Below are 21,948 nucleotides of genomic sequence, written 5' to 3'. Positions count from 1 at the left end.
AAGTGGATACGTTCAACACCGAACTTGCAAAAAGATGACGTTGTAATTATCCACGAAAGTAACACACCGCCTACAAAATGGAAATTAGGCCGCGTCATCAAGACTTCTCCAGGGACAGATGATCGAGTTCGAGTTGTAAACTTGAAGACATCTGAAGGGGAGTTGCTGAGACCTATCATCAAACTATCGCTACTACCTACAAAAGGTGACATTTTTGATATTTAATATTTTTAAGTTTTCATCAAATTGTAATATTTTGAACGGTCGTTCAAGGCGGCCGGCATGTTCGCGCCTATCTGGCACCACCGCAATCATATGTTTGTAAAAGCCTGGCTTGGCAGCACTTACAGTCCTGCTGTCAAGCTATGCTTCCGTTTTTCTGTCTCTCTTAATAAAGCTACCAGCAAGATAGGACGTGCAGCATTTTCAATCCGTGCTTTTACTTTCAATCCGCTTTAATCTTATATATTTAACCGCGAATGTTATTAGACATTCACAGACAGTAATTTGTATAAATATATCAAATTTGTAAATTAAATGAGCCAATTAAGAAATTCAACAAATTTTGAGTTCACACTCACTCAATTAAGCCGAGACAATTAATAATTGAGAACTCAATTTAGCTTAAATCGTGTGTAATTGAGAGTTTGTATCATTTTCATTCAACACATCATTTAGCTAGAGCCATGAGAGTGTTACTTGATTAAAATTTGAACTCACATATAATTTAGTTTTTAGTTAAGAAATTCAACAACTTTTGAGTTCACACTCACTCAATTAAGCCACGAAAATTAATAATTGAGAACTCATTGAGAAGTCTATGTAATTAATATTTAACTTAAGGCAAAAAGTTATATCCTAATCAAAAACGCCAACAGGACAAGACTATTAAATTTATATATACATAATTTAATTGTTAATATTAAGAGGGTCATCCCATGTTATGGCCTCAAAAAATATATGATATATTCGCATGATCGTAGTGCGCTCCAGTCACTTAAGTTTACAAATTAAAACGCCGCTAACTTTTTTCGTTTCCGATAAGCCAATCAGGCGGCATATCAACATACATAAAAACATGAGTAAGTGCGAACCTATTTTCCCGAGGCGGGGGTGTTCAAAATGCTATAACTATGTTCTACACAATATTTTTAGCTTAAAATTTATATTTATACTGTCGAAATATGTGATAATTAATGATAATAAACTTCAGGTTCTATCTATTTACTGGTCATAGAAAAAAAAATCTAAAAAATCACAAAAAAAACATTTCGTCACATAGACTCAAGACACTGTTAATATTTGAAAATTGAGAAGAATTAAACAAAAAAATAAATAAATAACTTCAAAACGTACTATAACTTCGTTTTTTAATTGTGTCAAAGATGTTCACACATACTCAATTAAGCCTATAAGATTAATACTTGTCTGTTGGACAGAATATATAACATTCGAAAAAGCTGAGTGGACTGAAACAATTAAATTATAAATCGAGTGAGAAAATTACTTACAGTCTTAATATAGTTTACACCACTAGTATTTGACAAATGGACACAAGATTTACCAAGTCAAGTCGAACACAATTACAGTAATCCTCGCCCAAGTGCCTCTTCTTAACAGGAAAGACTTTTGAGGTACTTAAGCGGGAAAGGCATTTACCGAATCTCGCTTAAGTGCCTCAAGGTACTTACCAAGCTTTTTCTCAAATACTTCGATCTGCTATTTTTTCTTTTAGAATGAAAATCACATTTATTTCTTATTAAAAACAAAAATACTTATTAATAACAATAAATACTGAAAAAAACTTTGTATATGTTACTTTTGACAATACTCAGCGCTTTCAATGGAAAATATATTAGAAGACACTTAAAAGAGGAAAATTGCAAAAAAAATATTTGTGGCTTAAATGTTACAGGCATTTAAGCGGGAACGGCACTTAAGCGGATGCTCTTAAGCGGGGAATTTTATATGCAAATTTAGAGATAAAATAACGATGCCCAAAATATTTTCACTTATGCGGGAAAGGCATATAAACGGGGGGCAGCGGGGATAACTGTATCTTGTTGATTGAATTTTATCTTAATTTAGACTAAATTGTGCTTAAATAATTTTTAATTACTTATTTTAATCAAGTAAATGATTATAATCTATTTAGCTTACTCAATTACAATTGATAGTTAAACTTAAAGAAAACACGATTTTAAAACCGAAAATGAACTTTCAACACAGTACAATTAGAAATACTTCTATTTTTTTTTATATATTTTTGAAATATTTTTATACCACTACAATAACCGTCACTTTTCGTTTAAGTGTCAGTTATTTTTTTATTGACTATACCATTTACCATAGTAAATTGAGAACCATTAAGAATCGAATTTTTTTAATTATCCTAAAGGCCAAAAATTGGGTATAAGTCGGACACTAACAGTAACACATATTTTAAAAAAGAAAAAATAATTTTAAATGATTTGATTAGTTGCAGCGGTCTTTACAGGATTGCCTGGTCAATTAAGTGATAATGGGCAATTAGTCAAAGAGAGTTTGTATGAGAAATCAATTCTTTGTGCATTTGTGTATTGGCATCAATTCCACTTAAGTAATTTTAAACTACCCTTGAATTTTTTTAATTAATTTTATTTTATAAAAAAAAAACAATTATATATCATCTCATCACGATTGTGACAGTTGCGTGACATTAATCGAACAGGGTCGCATGTCAAAATAATGAATAATATAGATATGTTATTTTTATAAAAAGTTGATTGAATTGAATAAAAAAAAAAATAATAAAATTGCTCAAGTCAAAATACACTCAATGTTAATAAATAAACTTCAAATACCGCGTGTTGAATTTGCATAAGAATTGCTACGGAATTATTGTATTTTTTTGGTCGCAGGTGAAGACACCTCATATTGACAGCTCCTATTTTCGCGGGTTTCGGCTTTTCCAAACACTCGTTTGTCGTTCTTTTTTTGCCTACAAATGAGTTGTAATTATTTCATTGAGTTTATTCCACTTCGCATTTTGACACTACTTATAATTCCGCATATGGTGTGGGCTGAAGTGGAGCAAAATAAAGCAATGCTAATGTTTTGAAATATTTATGTACGCAAACACATGTGTTGTTGTGCCTGGAATATTAATCAAACATCAATTTCACAATATTTTTGCGGTTAAACCACATATGAAAAAAAAATTAAATGCGTATATTTTGTTACTTATGGTTAAGTAAAATTATTATGCGCAAATTAGCTTTGATATGTCAACAAAAAGCATGTTATAACATAACATAAAATAGTTAAAAAAAGAAAAAAATACAAATTTATTTCCATTTGCAGACTTGGCGCCTTCTGAATTCATGGTCGCTTTAGAATTTTAATGCAGCTAATGATTAGTTTGACGACCACAAAAGCACTAAGACCACAAAAAGCCTACCCAAAACTGTAAATTTGATTTATTCGTCTTTGGAGTACTTGTTATCGATATGCGCATTTTATAATAGCATAATTTGATTGTTTTAATAAACGAGATTATACGAAAATATTAATTAAAGAAAATCACTCTGTCCATTGCGATTGAAAAAAATCATCAAATCAACTATTACTCGACAGTAACGATAAACAAAAGACGATTATTTTAATAATCGATACAATACGACTATTTTCATAATCGAGGTACTAAAAGTACTCGGAGTTCACAGGTGAAGTACTGGGCATTAGATAGTTTGTTTAACTCAAATAACATCGTTATCATTTCGATAACATAGTCGATAGTTTTAGTTTTTTTTTTGATAAATATATCGAAAGATAAGAATGAACAGAAGAGGGTGCTTATTATATAATACCAATTGATTTAAAATACTTGGTTCTACGTCACCCAGTGTCCGCTGCCTCAAAAAGGTTAACGTTTTGAAAAATCTACCATGTCTTTCCATAAAAGTTTTCTATACTTCGAATCACTTACGTTCCCTAAAAATAACGTAATGTAAGCATGCATTTCCCAGAATTACTTAATACCTGCCAGCACAAGTATTTACGTTTAAAGTTTTAAAATCTCTGTCATCCAATTTATAAATCAAATTATTTTAAACAAAATTTTCGCTTTTCGTTTGAAACCCTCATTTGACACGTTTCGGTTTTGTTTCTATATGTGTATGTGTAAATATATTTCGCACTCGTAGCTCCAGTAAATATTTATATAGTATTTAGCAATCGCAAATTGTGCTGGCCTTGCCATGTGTTTGTCTTTTATATATTATAAATTATTTATACACCGATTTTTGTTTACGAGCAGCGTGCAGTCAAGTCAAAATTTGTTTGAATGAAGTGAATTCTGTATGCGCGTTGTAGTAGGTCAATGTCCAAATTGAATGCAATACGAGTAAATAATGATGTTTACAAATTTTAATAATATAAATATTGTTGGAATGATAGGAGAAGTGATCAAGAGATAAACGAAATGTATGGTGTCAATTTTATTGGCACAAAATCCTTTTAGAATTGAAACCCTTAGACGGTTTTAAGAATAAAGTTTGAAATGTCAAATTTTTTTAAACATGAATGTCTTTTTTCATTTAATCTCGCCAAAAGCGATTGATTTAAAAGTACTATGTTAATATAAGAGGTTTCAGACCAGGTGACTCACTATCGTGCGACTTCTTTAACCTTATGCTGGAAAAAATTATAAGAGCTGCAGAGCTAAACCGAGAAGGTACAATCTTCTACAAGAGTGTACAGCTCCTGGCGTACGCCGATAATATTGATATCATCTCCTGTCATCAAGCAAACAGTCGGCGCATTCGCGTCTTGGCTCCCACGTCACTGTTGACAGTCATAACTTCGAGGTCGTAGATAATTTCGTATACCTGGGAACCAGCATCAACAACATGAACAATGTCAGCCTCGAAATCCAGCGCAGAATCACTCTTGCCAACAGGTGCTACTTTGGACTGAGTAGGCAATTGAACAGTAAAGTCCTCTCTCGACGAACCAAAATCAAGCTCTACAAGTCGCTTATCATTCCCGTCCTGCTTTACGGTGCAGAAGCTTGGACGATGTCAACATCAGATGAGACGACACTAGGAGTTTTCGAGAGGAAAATTTTGCGCAAGATTTATGGTCCTCAGAACATTGGCAACGGCGAATACCGCAGACGATGGAACGATGAGCTGTACGAGTTATACGACGACATTGACATAGTTCAGCGAAGAAAAAGACAGCGGCTACGTTGGCTAGGTCATGTTGTCCGAATGGACGAAAACACTCCAGCCCTGAAAGTGTTCGATGCAGGGGCCGCCGGAGAAAGCCGAGGAAGGGGAAGGCCTCCACTCCGTTGGAGGGACCAGGTGGAGAGCGACCTGGTTACACTTGGGATCTCCAACTGGCGTCGAACTGCGAAGGAGACCAAATTTAAACCAATCAATTAGCCGAGGCAATTAAGTTGTATATTGAGTCAACACATTTGGTGTTTATAAAGACGCAATTTAAGTGTATAAATTAGTATTCTACAGTTGGCAACATTAGGATTTGTGGAAAATCAACAATAAATTATTTGGTATTCAAACGAACGCATTTTAACTTAAATAATTAGTATTTGACAATTTTTCAAAAGGTATCGGTTTTGATTGGGAATACTTTTATATAAATAAATAATAAAAAAACGTTACATACATATATGTATCGTAGAAGCATTCAAATTTTGAAATAAAATTTTCATATTAATTTATTGTCAATTAAGCACTAATTGAACACTAAAGCCTTAGTTTTGATTATGCTTTTGGAATACCTTCCAGCATTTAAATAAGACACAATTTAACGGTTTTCTTCGGTAAATGCATCAGTGAAGTACGCACCGAAAATCAGTTTATATTGCTTGAATAAGATTATTAATATAATATCGTTTAAAAAAGAAAACTATTTTTTATAGAAATAGATGTCTCTGGGGTCAAGAACTGGTCGATTAAAACGATTAAATCGTTTCATAGCGATCTTGGACATTTGTGTCAACAGTAACCCAACAAAATATTTGTAGAGGTCTGTTTGCATCCCAAACTTATTCTCAACTGAAAATGTCACTTTTTGAACCGAATTCTCGACATTTGCATGAAAAACGCATGCTGCCACAAAGAATGGTCAAAAAAGCGACGGCCAATATTTTGAATAACATTTTTGTAACCGTTTTTATACAAAAAAGCCTACTAAAATTTATAATAAAAAAAAAACGGTGGAAGCAAAGTTGTATAACAAAGTATATAACAAATTGCCATGAATATGTATGAGTTCAGACCTACTTATATTATCGAGCATATGGGGTAATTCCGTAATAGAAATGTATGTAGTATATAGATATCACAAAGATATATGTATATAGCAAATGCATGCGTTAAACAAACATGTAAGAAGGCTTAAGAATTGTATGTTGACTCGGACTTCACACTGAAATCCAAACAATACACACAATTCCACGGGTAATACCCCTTGTTATCGCTACGGATGCATATTGCATATTTTATTAGAAAGAAGTATTTATTTAAATGCATAATATATGTACATATATAGTATATATACTCACTCAAGCTTTCTATTTTTTCATTGCAGAAAAATGAATTTTATTGCTATGTGATATTTATGATGAATAAAAAGACATCGATGCAGTTGAGACAGGAGCAACGCGCTTTTTTGCAGGTAAATTGTGATTTATATAAATTATAATGGTTAAGTGTTTTCTTGACATTAGCGCAGAATAGAAAATATAGGAAAATTCTTTTGGTTTTAAGATTTTTATTCCTCACTCCTACACTCATTGGTGTATAAGAAGGACTCTTTGTTGAGGCGTCTTAAGCTCATTCATATCTAAAAAATTTTCAGAATTATATCTGATTCTTCATTCCATTCATAACCAAGAGTCTTGAGTGCGTAACTTCAAATGGAATGTCCGAAAATATAAAAAAATCAACCTCTCTCGGCATATGAGTTAAAGTATCCGCTTTTAAAAGAGAGACCCCTACCAATTAGTCATGCCGATGAGGATATATTTAATCGATCGTGAAAAATCGATAAACTGGTGATGATGTCCTATAGCTTGCTAGCAAGAGACTTACGTCGCCGTTAGATTCGAGGTTATCTTATTTTTCTTTGTAAATATTTATACCAGCTTTACTTTAATAGTTATAACAGGCAGTAGTTAAGGCACTAAAGTGAACTGCCTGAGAAAGTACATATCTGACTTGACTTGACTTGAGTTCAGTTGTATTGAGTATCAGAAGATTAGAAGGTGATTTTAGATTGAATATGGAAAGGTAATTAATAAAATTTACTACGTTTTATTTCTCTAAACTAGAATATTCCAGCTCATCGTATCCACGCTAGCATATATTGAAGTGAACTAGTCCATATTGATTATAATTTCAAAATAACAATTTTTCTCTTTTTAAAGTTTCACAAATAATAAAAAACATTAAATCTACTTCTCTCTGCAGAATGTGCAAAATGAAATAAACGACAAATTGGGCATCGACAGCTTCCTTGTACAGCCCATACAAAGACTGACCAGATATCCATTGTTGTTGCAGCAATTCATATCTGTAAGTAGCAATGAACCACAATTCATCAACACAAAACTAAAGGAATATTCTCAATTTCCATATCCCAACAGGAATTCTACAAAAGCGGCATAAGCTGTAAGCCAGTGCTGGTATCTGTATGCAAGCTGGAGACACGCATGCGCCGTCTACTTGATGTAGTCAATCAGGCGGAAGATGTGCCAGCGATAGACGAGTTAACCGAGGTCAGTTTGTGCAAAAATTTTGAACCGCAATCATGCTTTATATCCAATTATCCATTCTTGCAGCTCAATTTAACGGAGCAGGGCTACTTTCGACGCGCCACCGAGTTCGACGCTTATCATCATCGTTCGCGCAAGAAATATGCCGCCAAAGTGTTCCTCTTCGATCGCTGTCTTATCTGTACCGAAGTGCGTAAGCGCCGTCTCGCCTATCGTCATCATTACGAATGGTCGACGTTGGAGTTACAGTTGAATGGCAGCAAGAGTATAACGGTACTGCAGCGTTCAAGCGGCGCCGTAACGGCAGATGGCGCCAAGGAGGAGTATGAATTTACGGCGCCCGAGGCGTGCGCGGTGACACAGTGGTTGCGCTGTGCGCGCAAAATCATCGAAATCGATCGCGTGGAGTCGTCGATGCGGGGGAAATTCGTGCTGCCAATGGATTTGGTGCTCGGCGTTGGTGCGGCCATTTGGCTGATATGGAATTATTTGTATTAGTTTTTGGTAGTAACTTGATTTTAAATCATAATCATTAAGGGCGGGTCCAGAACTCAAATAAGCGGGTTAATTTATGATATTCATCTGTTTACAATAAGTTTTTACGCTATGAAACTATAGTTTTAGTTTGTTTATGAAACAAAAATTGCCGCGAACTTTATATTGTGTAAGAGTTTTATTAATGCAATTAATATATAGTTTTGTAAAACCGAAATTTGTTCATTTATTTCGTAAATAAATTTGTTTTCGTACTTTCTTAATTGAAAGCCTTACAACTTGGTAGCACATTATGAAAACTAAACTACTTGGAAACAAGATATAAAAATCGAGTTAATGGCAACCCTAGTATTTAGTTTTACAAATCCTTTTAAGGGTATATATAAATGGAATTTCGATTTCTTATGTGTGTTCCTTGAACAAAAATTCTTTTTGATCATGTTTGACATTCAGAGTATAAGACTTCTGAGAAATAATATAGTATATCAATTGCATAGCCCAGAACGCGAAATGATCTAGTGGTGCTCAATGAATTTTATGTGATAAAATAAGTCTTCTCTCTCACATCTATAGTAAAATTGAGCCGAAGTATACTTTTAGGCATCAAGTACATTTTATTATGATATTATCGGTGGATTTTCAAAATAGCGATACGACAGAAGCTCTCAATAACTTTTACTTACCAATTGGGTACTGTTTGGGATAGAAAGTAAGGTGCTCCCTCTAGACTCGTATTAAAACCTTCCGATTTTTGGAAAATTTTATATCGAATGGAGATCATAATATACCAGGTGTGTTAAAAAATAACAGGAATTTTTGTTTTTTGAAAAAAAAAATTATTCATTCGTTTACATTAAAATTGTACTTATTTTTGCCTTCAAAATTATTTTAATCGTCGAAACTCTTCTCAAACCCGATTTTAGGAATAGCCTTTGGCTCTTTCAGCAAATTCTAGTAAACTTCTGAAACGATCAATCTTTAAGGTTCTCTTTATTTTTGGAAAGAAGAAAAAAGTCACAATAGGAGTCATAACTGACGAATATGAAGACTGCGGCATCATTAAATAATTGTTTTTGGTCAACAATTCACGAACCAGCAACGAATTGTGAGCTTTTAAGAAGTGCTAAAACACTCTGGTATTTGATATTTTTTTAGAATTTCTACGATGATTCTTATACTACTACTTAACATATCATACTGTTATAATTTCATAAAACCTTTGGAATTTTTACGACAAAAAAACCTCCATTCACTTCACAGCTTGTTAGCCACAAATTAAAATAATTCATGAATTTTATTATCCACATTTTTTTCTTTGCTCCGCGAAAATATTATTTATATGTTAATTTTTTGTTAACACATGTATTATTTGCAAGTTTTTGAATTACTACAACTCTGTATGAGTGTATGTGCGGCATGCATTTGTCAGCCGAGCGCATTGAGGACATGCATCATTATGCGCGACTGGACGCCAACTCTACCCAACCCATCCCAGAGGCATTAAGCGCCAGCAGCAGTTCCTCGCTGGCAACAATTACAAAAATTCTGACTAAAAATAAACTAAAAGAAACAACAAACAACTGCAAGCCAGCAGAATATTGAAAGCACTGCAGCTTGTGTGCGCTGAGCCGTAAAATAACTGTGTTGCCAACAGTAGAGGCAGTGATTTCTTCAAGCATGCAACTTGCAACTTAATGCCCATCCTCCCACTGCGGTCATCATCAGCGCAGCACACCACACCTCCCGCACTCTACACCATCACTGCTATATTTATTGTTGTTATTTTATTTTGTCTTTATATTGCTGGCCGCCAGCCTTGACAAATATTTATGATAAATTGCCTTTTTCGTTGTTCATTCGTGCGCACTGCACACCACACCCCGCCCCTTCCGCTCCCCCAGCCGAATGCCGACCGACCGCTGTTTGGACTCATTTGCTTGCCGCGCCCTGCAGGAGTCCTTTGTATGTCTGCATGTATGAATCTGAGGTATATGTGGCCACTACAAATGCAAAAGCCAAACAGTTTATTGTTGCTATTGTTGCTTATTGTTATTTTTCTTGTTTCATCTCCTCTTTGCTTTTGCAGCGCTTTCATTGCCTTTGTGCACTGCTTTGTTTATTTTGTTGCCGGTTTTGTTTGACTATGTATCATCATCAGTTGCTGGTAGCTTGTGTGTGCAAAGGATCTTAAGCTTATATGAGTGCGCATCCTTATAGGAGATTGTATGCATGTATATACATATGTATGTGTGTGTACTTTTTGTCATCCGAACATATGCAAAATGCGCAAATTTTGTGCATAAATTTTCTTTGCGAATAGTCTAAAGGCAAAGTAAACATCCTTGGAGGCGACAGTGGGTTTGTGCGCTGATATTCTCAGTAAACCTTTAATTTGTTTAAAAATTTATTTATTTTCCATTTAAGTTTTTGGGTTTCGAAGTTACTTTCCTTAAATGAATGTACTAACGTATTGATTTCCGGACGTCTGTGTCCGTCAATAACTTCGTTAGTCCCTCCTTTGCTCTGCCCATCCACCCATTCGCCTTTCAGTCTGTCCGTTCGTTCATCATTCTTTTCAATAGTGAGTCCCTTAGCCTGCCATCCATCTGTCTTTCATCCGTTCGTAAATTTTTTCGATATTTCGTCCATTAGTCTCCCCATCCATCCATCCTCCAATCGGTCTCTCCATCCGTTTGTCAATCTTTTCTATAGTGCGTCCTTCAACCAGCCCATCAATTCATCAATTCATCCATCTTCCAGACTCTCCGTCTGTTCGTCAATCTTTTCGATAGAGCCTGCCCATCAATCCATCTTTCTTTCAGTCTGTCCGTTCGTCAATATTTTCGTCAGTCCCTCTTTTGGTCTGCCCATCCATCCAACTGTCCTTCGGTCTCTCCGTCTGTTCGTCAATATTTTCGATACTCCGTCCTTTGGTCTGCCCATCCATCCGTTAGTCTCACCACCCGTCCGTCAATATTTTTGATATTTTGTCTTTCAGTCTCCCTATTCATCCATCCTCCAATCTGTCCCTCCGTCCGTTTGTCAATTTTTGATAGTGCGTCCATCAGCTTCCCTCTCAATCCAATTTTCTTTCAGTATGTCTGCTCGTCCGTCAATATTTTCGTTAGTCCCCCTCTCGTTGTTTGCCTATCCATTCTGCTGTCCTTTGGTTTCTCCACCCGTTCGTTAATCTTTTCGAAATATCGTCGTTCAGTCTTCCGGTCCATCCATCCACCATTCGGTCTCTCCGCCCGTCCGTCAATCTTATAGTATATTTTCTTTGATCTTGATCGTTCTTAGTGTATACCTTAGCACTCAAGATAGATCCATATTATATGAAGTCTGGATAAATGGTCTGATTCCTTATTGAAAACACGAATATACCAAATTTGTTCCTTGGCACACTGTGCCCATATTACCAATTTTCGCAAGCAACAAAGACATCTTTGCAACTGTCTTTACTATGATAGACCGCCTCTAATCATAAAATCTGTTTGACAGAGCACGTCTCGGACCGGTAGTGCTGTGCGTTGCGCTGATTTTCCGGTCAGTGCTTTGCCAAAAAAAATTTAATATAATATGAATAAAACTAAATCTGTGCTTACTGCAAATTGCGGCAAAAATGAGAGAATGAGCAAAATATTTGCTGCAATGCATATGAGGATGAGCAAGGTGCAACACATGGACAAAAGTAATCTTTGGAATATGGCATAAAATTAACGAGCTGTGACCAAGAAAGAAAAGAAGAACTACTATACACAATAATTGTGATGATACATATTAACACACATACAGTCATACAGGAATATGCCATTCGATAACACTGCATTATCGATATATTACACAGCCCGACAAAATTAAAAAAAAATTTGCTTCTTTAAATTTATCAACCGATTCTAGTTAATTTGGGCGCGCTGAATTCAAATATGTAATCATGTTGTCTCTATTAGCTCTAGTTTTCATGATATAGATTTTTTATACCCTCCACTTAACTTATGACATAAAAAAAAATTTCTCCAAAAAAATTTGAATTCGGTTAATTTAACTTAGTAACTCAGTTACTGGATGGTATATAAAACTAGGTACAAGAGGTTTCCGAAAATATTATTTTTTGTGTAGGTGCTAGCTGATTATTTTTATTTTAATTGGTATTTTATTTGTATAATATTATTGAGAACGTTATATTTTCTTATTGCGCTTCAATTGTATATCGGAAGTTAGTTGCTTGTAAGAAGTGGTTTATTGCAGTTGGCAAAGTTTATTAAAAAGTGTTGATCTAAATAGAAATGACTTTCAATAGAAGACGGTTTGTGGAGAATACAGAATTTTTCGGAATTTGTTAAAAAATCGTATTTAGATTACTTTGGAGTTGATCTTGGTGACCAAGATAACAGCTGAGCTCCACACATTGTGTGCAATACTTGCTGTGTAAATTTGCGACAGTGGACTCAAGGAAAACGAAATAGGCTAAAGTTTGGTGTGCCGATGGTTTAGAGAGAGTCCAGAAATCATTTGGACGAGTTCTGTTTAGTGAGTATTGCTGGTATTAATACGAAAAATCAAAATAAATGGCAGTATTCCGATAAACCGTCGGCACGCCGTCCAATTCCCCATTCCGAAGATGTTCCCATTCGGAGTTTGAACATAATGCCACTAATGATCTAAGTGATTGCGACAGTGTTTTCGAAGACACATAAACTATTCCTCAACGTTCTAATCAATGCGAGTTGAATAACAAAATTCGAGATTTGGCCTTATCAAAAGAAGCGTCTGAAGGGTTAGCTCCGGGGTTAAATGATAAGAAATTGTTAGAACGTGGAACAAAAATAACATATTACCGTACCAGGGATACAGCTTTTTTAACATTTTTTACTCAGGAAGGCAATCTGGTGTTTTGTAATAATATAAAAGGCCTTATGCAGGAAATGGGGGGGGGGGAAATGGGGTTATCCCAGTATCTACCCAGCGATTGGCGTCTCTTCGTGGACAGTTCCAAGAGGAGTTTGAAGTGCGTATTTTTGCACAATGGTAATGTGTATAATGACCTTGCTTTTTGTGTCTCTGGGATAGCAGATCCAAGCAACAACATTGGCGACAAAAATACTGGCCTATGAGAGAAAAAATGATTGTTGGCGATAAAAATATTGTAAATGAAGTTTTAGTTCCACGTGATAAGATCGTCCTACCACCGTTGCACATCAAATTAGGACTCATGAAGCAGTTTGTTAAGGCTCTGAATCGCGATGGGGAATGTTTTGCATATATTTGCATTTTGCTGGATCTAAGTAGAGATAAGATTAGAGCAGGAGTTTTTGACGGTCCCCAAATAAGGCAGTTTATGAATGAAAACGATTTTGATAAGTCAATGTATGAAACTGTACGAAATGCGTGGGCAGTTATAAAAAATTTCTTGGGAAATAATATAGCTTATGTTCAATTAGTGGAGAATATGCTGGATAAGTTCAGAGACCTTGGCTGCAACATGAGTATTAAAATTCATTCTTTGCACAGTCACTTGGACCGATTTCCTGAAAATTTGGGTAATTTAAGCGAAGAACAAGGAGAAAGGTTTCACCAAGATATCAAAATTATGGAGAATCGGTACCAGGCAAGGTGGGATACACATATGATGGCAGACTACTGTTGGAACTTGCAAAGAGACTCTGATCCGGCTGTTCATTCCAGATTGTATCTTAAAAGAAGCTTTACATTCCTTAACTAGAATTATATTTATATATTATATTTTTAATGCTTTGTGAGAATTTTGTTTTGGCAATAACTATAACAGCAAATAAAAAATTTAGATGAAAAAAAAAAAAAATTGGAAAAAACTGACAGACGGTCATAATTGGAGGTCATAAGTGGAGGGTATAAAAAAGCTATATCATGAAAGCGCACCCAAATTAACTAGAATCAGTTGATAAATTCAAAGAAGCAAATTCAGTTTTGGCCTTTGTTATTGTTTGCATAAATTTCAATGTCGAACAATTTTCGATTTGCCTATCGATATATGAGCGATTGTTTAAAATTTATTATCGATATACTATCGATTACTCAAAAATAATTTTATACATTTATTAAATATTGCCTTAAAATAAAAATAATAAAAAAGACTGAGATATGAAATATAAATTTTATAAAGAGCCCAGCAACAACAAGTCTGCATATTAGTGTTTGCGGTTTTCACAAATACTTTCCATGATAAGACATTAAAGAATGTTTTAAATGTGTTAAACTCCCATACTTTACAACTTATTATTTAGTATTTCGTTCGGTTGCTGATCCTAAAGGTCTATTTCGTGTGGAGGAAGATTAAATATCAAACTTAATTAAACTAAAACTATTAAATATGTATATAATACTCGCCTATATACTAAGTGGTATAATCTTAAACAACCAAGTGGTGTCTGTGCTCGCTGCCGAATTGAATTTTACCGAACCCGAATCGTATGAGAGTGAGTATTGCCCTTCGTATACAGGAATCAACTGTTACTGTTATTACATTATCGAATGTAAAGTTAACGACGAACTAGGTGATCTTTACGTTAGCTTAGATTCAAAAGGGCACCAATTGTTAGTGGTCTGTCCAAAAGACACAAAACTAAGTATCAATTTGCTGCACAATTCAAGTTATTTGGAAGAGTTGAATTGCAACAATATCTATACGGAAAATAATAACGAACAACAAGTAATAGACATAAATGAAGCGAATAAACTAACGCTGATCTACAATTCGCGAATTGCAGTTGCCGATATTGAATTGAGATTTCAAAACCTTCTTCAACTACAAATCATTGTAAAATCCACAGAGGACATTGACTTTACACCATTTGAATTCGATTTTATAGATTCAGAAACGAAAGTTCTTCCGCTTTATGTACAAAGTACAATGAATAAGCGCGACTTGACGAGGGAATATTTTAGAAACTTTACCGAGATTCGGCGGCTGGACTTAGTCGGAAGCAATATGCCAGTGTTGGACGCAAATCTCTTTGAACCACTTACTCAATTAAATTGCCTCAATTTGAGCAGCAATAAAATTAGTCAATTGCCACCGAAACTATTTGCAAAACAGCGTAAACTTATAATACTGGATCTTAGTTGCAATTTATTGACCCATCTACCGCCAGAACTCTTCAAAGAAACAGTTTTTCTATGGCAGTTGAAACTGAATGGCAATCGTTTGCACCACACCGAAAATCTTATGGCAACTTTAAGGCCGTTACATTACCTGCATTGGCTAGACTTAAACATGAACAAGCTGCAAAATATTTTTTGGGGCAGATTGTCAACAAATTTCAATGACGATATACCTCTTGATTTAGAGCAATATCTCGATCACAACAGCATGTTGCAACTTAAAAATTACACAGGAAACCAAAAGCTCAATTTGAAGGTAATCGATTTGAGACACAATCGTCTGTACGAGTTTGATATGGAACGCTTCAGTAAAGTCGGCATTAAACGCGATTTTATCCTAAACTTAGCGCACAATTCCATTAAAAGCATATACACCTTAAAAAATTTACCAAATACAACTGACGATTTAAGCGAAATCAAAATGACCGGCAATCCCATCGTGTGTGATTGCAGCTTAGCGTGGATTTACAATTCCAATTATCGCGCGCTTTTTCCTGATTTACAGTGTAAGCAGACGTCAAATGAACTACTAATGGATGTCGCACAGTTACGACGCGATGAGCTGTGCGCTTGGCAACCGATATTTTGTCCCACAAACTGCGACTGTTACACACAATCCGACTTGCTGACCATCAATTGCAACGGTAGACACCTCGACGTTATCGACAAGCTGCCACGCCCCGAACAAGTTAATCGCACGAGTTCAATACTCGATACTAGTGTTAATCAACTGACTGTTTTGCCGCCAAACACCACCTTCGGCTATGCCAACGTTACGCAACTCAACGCCTCGTATAATCGAATCACAAATGTCAGCATCTTCCAACTGCCCACCAATTTAACAATTTTAGATCTACGTAGTAATCGCCTAAAAACTTTAAGCGCTGACTTGTTACGCGGACTTCTCAATGACAGTGACAAACTACAGTCTTTGTATCTGAGTGAGAATGCTTGGAGGTGCGATTGTGCTGAGCAGCATTTATTGTACACCGTACGCGCACAAAGGTTACGGATACCCGATGTCGAACTGCTACACTGTGATAATCTAAAGAATGTTACACTGCTCACCGCAAATGTGGACGACTTGTGCCAAGCTGTTGAACGTTCGCCGTATTTGACCGCAAGTATCATAACCACAGCATTAGTCATTATTATTTCTCTTCTGCTTGTCGCATTATTTTATAAATATAATTTGGAAGTGAAAGTCTGGTTACATGCTCACAATATATTGACTTGTTGTATACATGAATCAGAATTGGATAAGAATAAAAAATTCGATGCTTTCATATCGTATGCCCATCAAGATGCTCATTTTGTCAACCATACCCTACTGCCGCGACTTGAAGAGTGCGAAGATCCACCATTTCTCATTTGCACACACGAGCGTAACTGGCTGCCGGGTGCCTATATACCGGAACAGATTATCGAATCGGTCGATCAGTCGCGTCGTACGATCATAGTGCTGTCACAGCACTTCATCGAATCGGATTGGGCGCGCATGGAGTTTCGCACAGCGCATCAGAACTCATTGAATGAAAGTCGTACGCGCTTAATTCTTGTGAAATACGGTGAAATTACGAACAGCGAGTTATTGGATAAGGAATTGAGGGCATATTTGCAGATGAACACATACCTGGATTGTGAAGATCCCAGATTTTGGGAAAAATTACGCTATGCCATGCCACATAAATCGGCGGATAGAGAACGGAATACCGATATGCTGGAAGTAAATGGACGAATGTATGTTATGGGACAAGTTGAGTTGAATAATTTGCATTCCAATTAATTGTCGAAATAAGTATGGTGGTGTAGATGCTTGAAATAAACATCACCTCTTCTGTGAAACAGAAAGTATCAATAATTAATCAAACTTTTCTATTATTTTCAACTACCACGCTATGAACTTATGTGGCCACTATGAACAGGAAGAGAAACTTGGTCAAACCGTGGACTCATCTGTATACAATACATTTGTATTCTTATAATTTATATAATCAACTTTATTGTAAATTTTATGAAGAAATATATAGCATTTAAATAAACATTTGAGTAAATAAGTAACGAATTGTTGCGGTATGTTCATATTGAGCGATATATACAGTACAAAAACCAACGGAAGTTTGAAAAACCGTATATTGGGTTTTTAGCACAAGGGCACATTACATCAGGTAAATATGTGGGATATAGAAAAAAGAACGATTTGTATTTTGTGATATTGAGATTTAATATACGAATCTTGTGGATGTGAAGTTATTTCACAACATTTATAGTTTAATGCATTCATTAGGACATCTCAGATATTTACTGGTATTTAGAGCCGTGGCACTAAGTTGTGTTCTGATATTATAAGAATTGATGAATCCCGTATAATTTAGCTGTTGTTTATGCTTGTTTCTTGTATTTCTACATAAATTAAAATAGATCTTTGATGGCTGGATGTTATAGCGCAGAAGTGGATATTATGACCGCTGTAGAGATCTCAGATTTACTTAATTATCTTACTAAATGTATCGAACATGGAATAGAACTCATTCGTTTTTTAAAGGTCAAAGGTGTTTCCGAATTCATGGGTTGTCATTGATTTTTATAATTTCTGGATCTCAAGTCCTCTTATTAATAGTTTTAAATATAATATATAGAATAGTCTTGCCAGTATTTTTTATCAAAAACAGTTCAATGCTTTGTTTTGGAACCAACTGTGGAAGATTTGTCTGAACAAATCAAATATTTAGTTCCTGAGTTTGGTTTAGCTTGTTTTCATCGAGCGGTGAGGCTACATTCTCTACTCCGAAGATTGCCATTGCTGTGTTGGGTTATTAATGAGTGTTTTAAAGGTATTTGAGAGCGACGTTTCGTACATTCAGATCGATCAATTTGCCGCCATCCATCAAACATACATGCTGAAATGTTGTAGAAGTCGCCACATGGATCAAGCATCATCTAATTATGTAAACGACGTCGAATAAGTCTAGAGCAATGACCTTATCTGATATAACCATTAGGGTGTCCCTTAAATCTCGAAGTGTTTATTTTTTTATGCATACCTTCTTAAAAGTTTTGTTTAAGCATAATACCATTTAAAAAAAATATCAGCTCGTTTTATCAACGATAACCCGTGCCGACTTGCGATTGAAACTTGTTCATACAAGAACCGCGCAACTGAGCGCTGCAACCTGTAGCGACGGGTTGCAATTGCCATTTCGTATTTATGTATAAAGATGTCGGTTGAATTACGAAATGATAAACAAAATATTTTCCTTATCAGTTTGCCTAGCCATCAAATTAGTGTTGCAAAATTACTATCAAATCGCTGTAATCGTTCTCGCTGTATTGTTTTGTAATATTCGAGAAGTAAAATTGACTGTCAGTGAAAGTGCAAATTTAGTGATTAGGGAGTGTATCATATATTGGGAAAAGGCAAGAATTCCCACAAAAGCATTTCCCAACTGCGTAAAGAAACTAATAGACCTATATCATTCATGGAGAGAACTGCAAAAAAATATCAAAAAAACTCAAGTTACGTTTAAAAATCGTAAAAATGATTTTAAGAATAATCTTGATAACTTATTTAATATCGCACATACTAATGCTTTTGATATGATAAGAATAGAGGAAGACAAACTATTTCTGATGAAACAACGGGAGCCAGGTCGACCAGGATGTCTTGGTGGTGTGGACAGAAAGTTAGCGGATAAAGAAGAAAGAGCTAAACAAAGACATATAGGAGAAGAGGAAAGAAATGTCAGACATAGGGAGTTATTGCCAGTCCCATCAACTTCAACAGCCATTAATGGATTTTGGATACACAAAACGCAGTACCAGAAGAAGCTCCATGCTCTAATAAAAGAGGTCGAAAAAATATTGTAACACCTAAACTTGTTGCGACATTGGATCGATGTCAACTCAGCATAAAAGACTCTGTTTACATTCTTCATGCAGTCGTAGAGGCACTTGGTCTAAGTAGCGATGATTTCACCATCAACAAGTCCTCAATTCAGCGAATTCGTACGCAGACTAGAAAATCCAGAGCAGAAGCAATAAAAGCTGACTTTCAGAACAATATACCTGATGTAGTAACAGTTCATTGGGATGGGAAACTTTTACCTGGGTTGGACGTGCGAAGTTCAAAAGAAGAAGGTTTACCAATTATTGCTTCATTTGACAATAGCGAACAGCTTCTCGCAGTACCAAAACTAGACAGTTCTTCTGGTAAGGATCAAGCCAATGCCGTTTCAATCGCCCTCTCCGATTGGAATCTTAATGAAAAAGTACAGATAATGTGCTGCGATACAACTGCTTCTAATACCGGCCGTTTCAGTGGAGCTTGTGTTCTTCTAGAGCAGATTTTAGAGAGAGAGATTGGTCCTAAAATCTGTCTTTGAAATCAAACTGAAACAAGTAACTAATAGTCCTAACATTCCCTTCTTCAAAAAGTTTAGAGACAATTGGAAAAACATCGATTCTAATAATATTGAACTATGCCTTGATTTCATACAGAATTATACTGCTGAGACTGATATTATAAGGCAGAACTAGACAAATCTTTTGTAAGAGATGACTATCGGGAATTGGTAGAGCTATGTGTAGTATTTTTGAGGAGGAGATAAAGAACGTAAAATAAAAATCAGACCTCCTGGAGCTATGCACCAGGCAAGATGGATGTCAAGAGTAATATATTCATTGAAAATATGTTTACTGCAGTCTCAATTTCGTATGAACGCTAATGATAAAAAGGCTCTGCAAGGTTTTGTTTGTTTATTTTAACATTGTATGTTAAACCATGGCTTCAATGCTCTGTGGCGACTAAAGCACTAAACCAAGATTTGTGCTTTTTGAAAGCATTGAAAGCGTATGAAAAGTGTATGCAGCTATATCTTAAGCTTCCATAAGCAAGTTTAGTCAGTATTTATGGTACCTTTGTGAAGAAACTGTTAGTTTATCACTTTTTGATAATAAAGTTGATAATGAGACTAAAAAGGAAATTATTGCCAACTTAAACAGAGAGGAAAGTCCGAATATTGGAAAGCGCTACTTTCCATCGACGCTAGATGTATCTGCTTGGGAAGGTAATGCTGCCTTTCAGGACGCTTTACGAAAAGTAAGCCAGTTAAAAGTCGTAAATGACACTGCTGAAAGGGCCGTTAAATTAATGCACTCTAAAAAGAAGTTATCCTGCTTAATTTTAAGGTTCTTTTAATAAATATTTGTCTAACCTAACTACTTTTTTTTATTTAATAGCGTTTTAATCAATTTTACAGTAACCCAAATAATAGATAGGCTATATCTCATAATAATGGCTATATACTAAGACAAAGAAAACTTTGGGGGGTTGAAAATTTATATTTGAGTATTTATTTACATTTATAAAAAATATATAGGGTGTGCGTTTTGAATTTCTAAAAAAATTTTTTTTTCGTCATATAAGGGACACCCTAATACACAAGAACGCAACTCGGTTTGATTCATTCGAATGTATGGAGCCGATCGATTTTAATCTCCGCGTACTTGTTGAGGATGTATTGATAAAGCAACTTTCGTGCTTTCAGACTGATGATTATATTAACGATTTGGCATTGACATTCCTAATATGACTAATAAACTGCTGACCTCACATGGGGTTAATCATGACTTCGATCGAGAGCAAAGTCAGATTAAGTATCATCTCATCCATAATGTGAAGATCACGATTTCGTGAACAGACACGATTAACGATATCAAATATTGTGTGCATTTGATTCAACGATTGTCGGATGCAATAGGTATCGTTTTCTTGTAAATTAAGTTTTGGTGAACTGTATACATGCGACCCCCAGGAACCGCATCGCCTTGCTTCCGTCGTTCTTCGTCCTTCGTTCCTTGTGTACTAACGTGGCATCGGACCATTCTGCAGACCGAACATGAAATCCACAACAGTAGAATGACGTTCGCGAACAGTAATCAAACAGGAACACGTTTGGTTGTAATAGTTGAATTATTCTATACGATTTATAAAATCATTGACGTCGCCAATTTTAAAGTTTTGGTATAAATACTACAAAAGCACTGAAGAAAGTACTGCCGTTTTCGATAAGTTGTTCATATCCGAAATACTGAGAGAGTTCTATAACATCATGTGCATATTCCGGAAGTACAATGGGTAGCCCTAACTGTCAAACAATGTGAAATTATAATATTAAATATTTTTTAGGACAAATATAAAACTAGACCACCACATTTTAGTCATATTATAGCGAGCACAACACATCTATATACAATGAATGCATTATCGATTACATCACAATTAATTATCGAAACTTTATCGATTCATTAACTTTTATTATCAATAACATACATATCAACAACATACATATACAACAAATAGAAAGCATTTTGACGGTTTGCGGTTTTCAGAAATATTTTTATTGATAATAAATGAAAGAATGATTTAAATGCGTTAAATTCCCACACTTTAAAACTTATTATTTAGTATTTCGGTCGGTTATGGAGCCGCAAGATCTATTTAGTGTGGAGGAAGATTAAATAATTAA

At 35.2% G+C, this 21,948-nt stretch overlaps 2 protein-coding genes across 4 annotated transcripts in view; both read left to right on the top strand.

Annotated features, from left to right (window-relative positions):
- Positions 1-8,498, top strand: part of LOC105213262 (pleckstrin homology domain-containing family G member 4B) — a 38,912-nt gene extending 30,414 nt beyond the window's left edge. For both annotated transcript variants that reach the window (XM_011185963.3, XM_011185962.3), the window contains 4 exons: positions 6,601-6,687; positions 7,482-7,586; positions 7,658-7,789; positions 7,853-8,498. In XM_011185963.3, the coding sequence (XP_011184265.2) occupies positions 6,601-6,687; positions 7,482-7,586; positions 7,658-7,789; positions 7,853-8,284 (756 nt within the window). In that variant the 3' untranslated portion in view covers positions 8,285-8,498. The remainder of the gene's footprint in view (positions 1-6,600; positions 6,688-7,481; positions 7,587-7,657; positions 7,790-7,852) is intronic.
- A 5,613-nt stretch (positions 8,499-14,111) lies between these two features.
- On the top strand, positions 14,112-17,486 carry LOC105220630 (protein toll-like). Of its 2 annotated transcripts, none has more exons than XM_054234480.1 (2): positions 14,112-17,161; positions 17,347-17,486. In XM_054234480.1, exons 1-2 carry the CDS (start codon positions 14,631-14,633, stop codon positions 17,456-17,458), a joined length of 2,643 nt encoding a protein of 880 aa, XP_054090455.1. In that variant the 5' UTR covers positions 14,112-14,630; the 3' UTR covers positions 17,459-17,486. The 2 variants fall into 2 exon arrangements, with proteins under 2 accessions (XP_054090455.1, XP_054090456.1); XM_054234481.1 differs by having other exon boundaries at positions 14,112-17,177.
- Positions 17,487-21,948: the final 4,462 nt, after the last annotated feature.

The sequence above is a fragment of the Zeugodacus cucurbitae genome, chromosome 6 (genome assembly GCF_028554725.1).
Source record: "Zeugodacus cucurbitae isolate PBARC_wt_2022May chromosome 6, idZeuCucr1.2, whole genome shotgun sequence".
Classification (NCBI taxonomy): domain Eukaryota; kingdom Metazoa; phylum Arthropoda; class Insecta; order Diptera; family Tephritidae; genus Zeugodacus; species Zeugodacus cucurbitae.
This window is presented reverse-complemented; position numbering and strand designations above follow the sequence as displayed.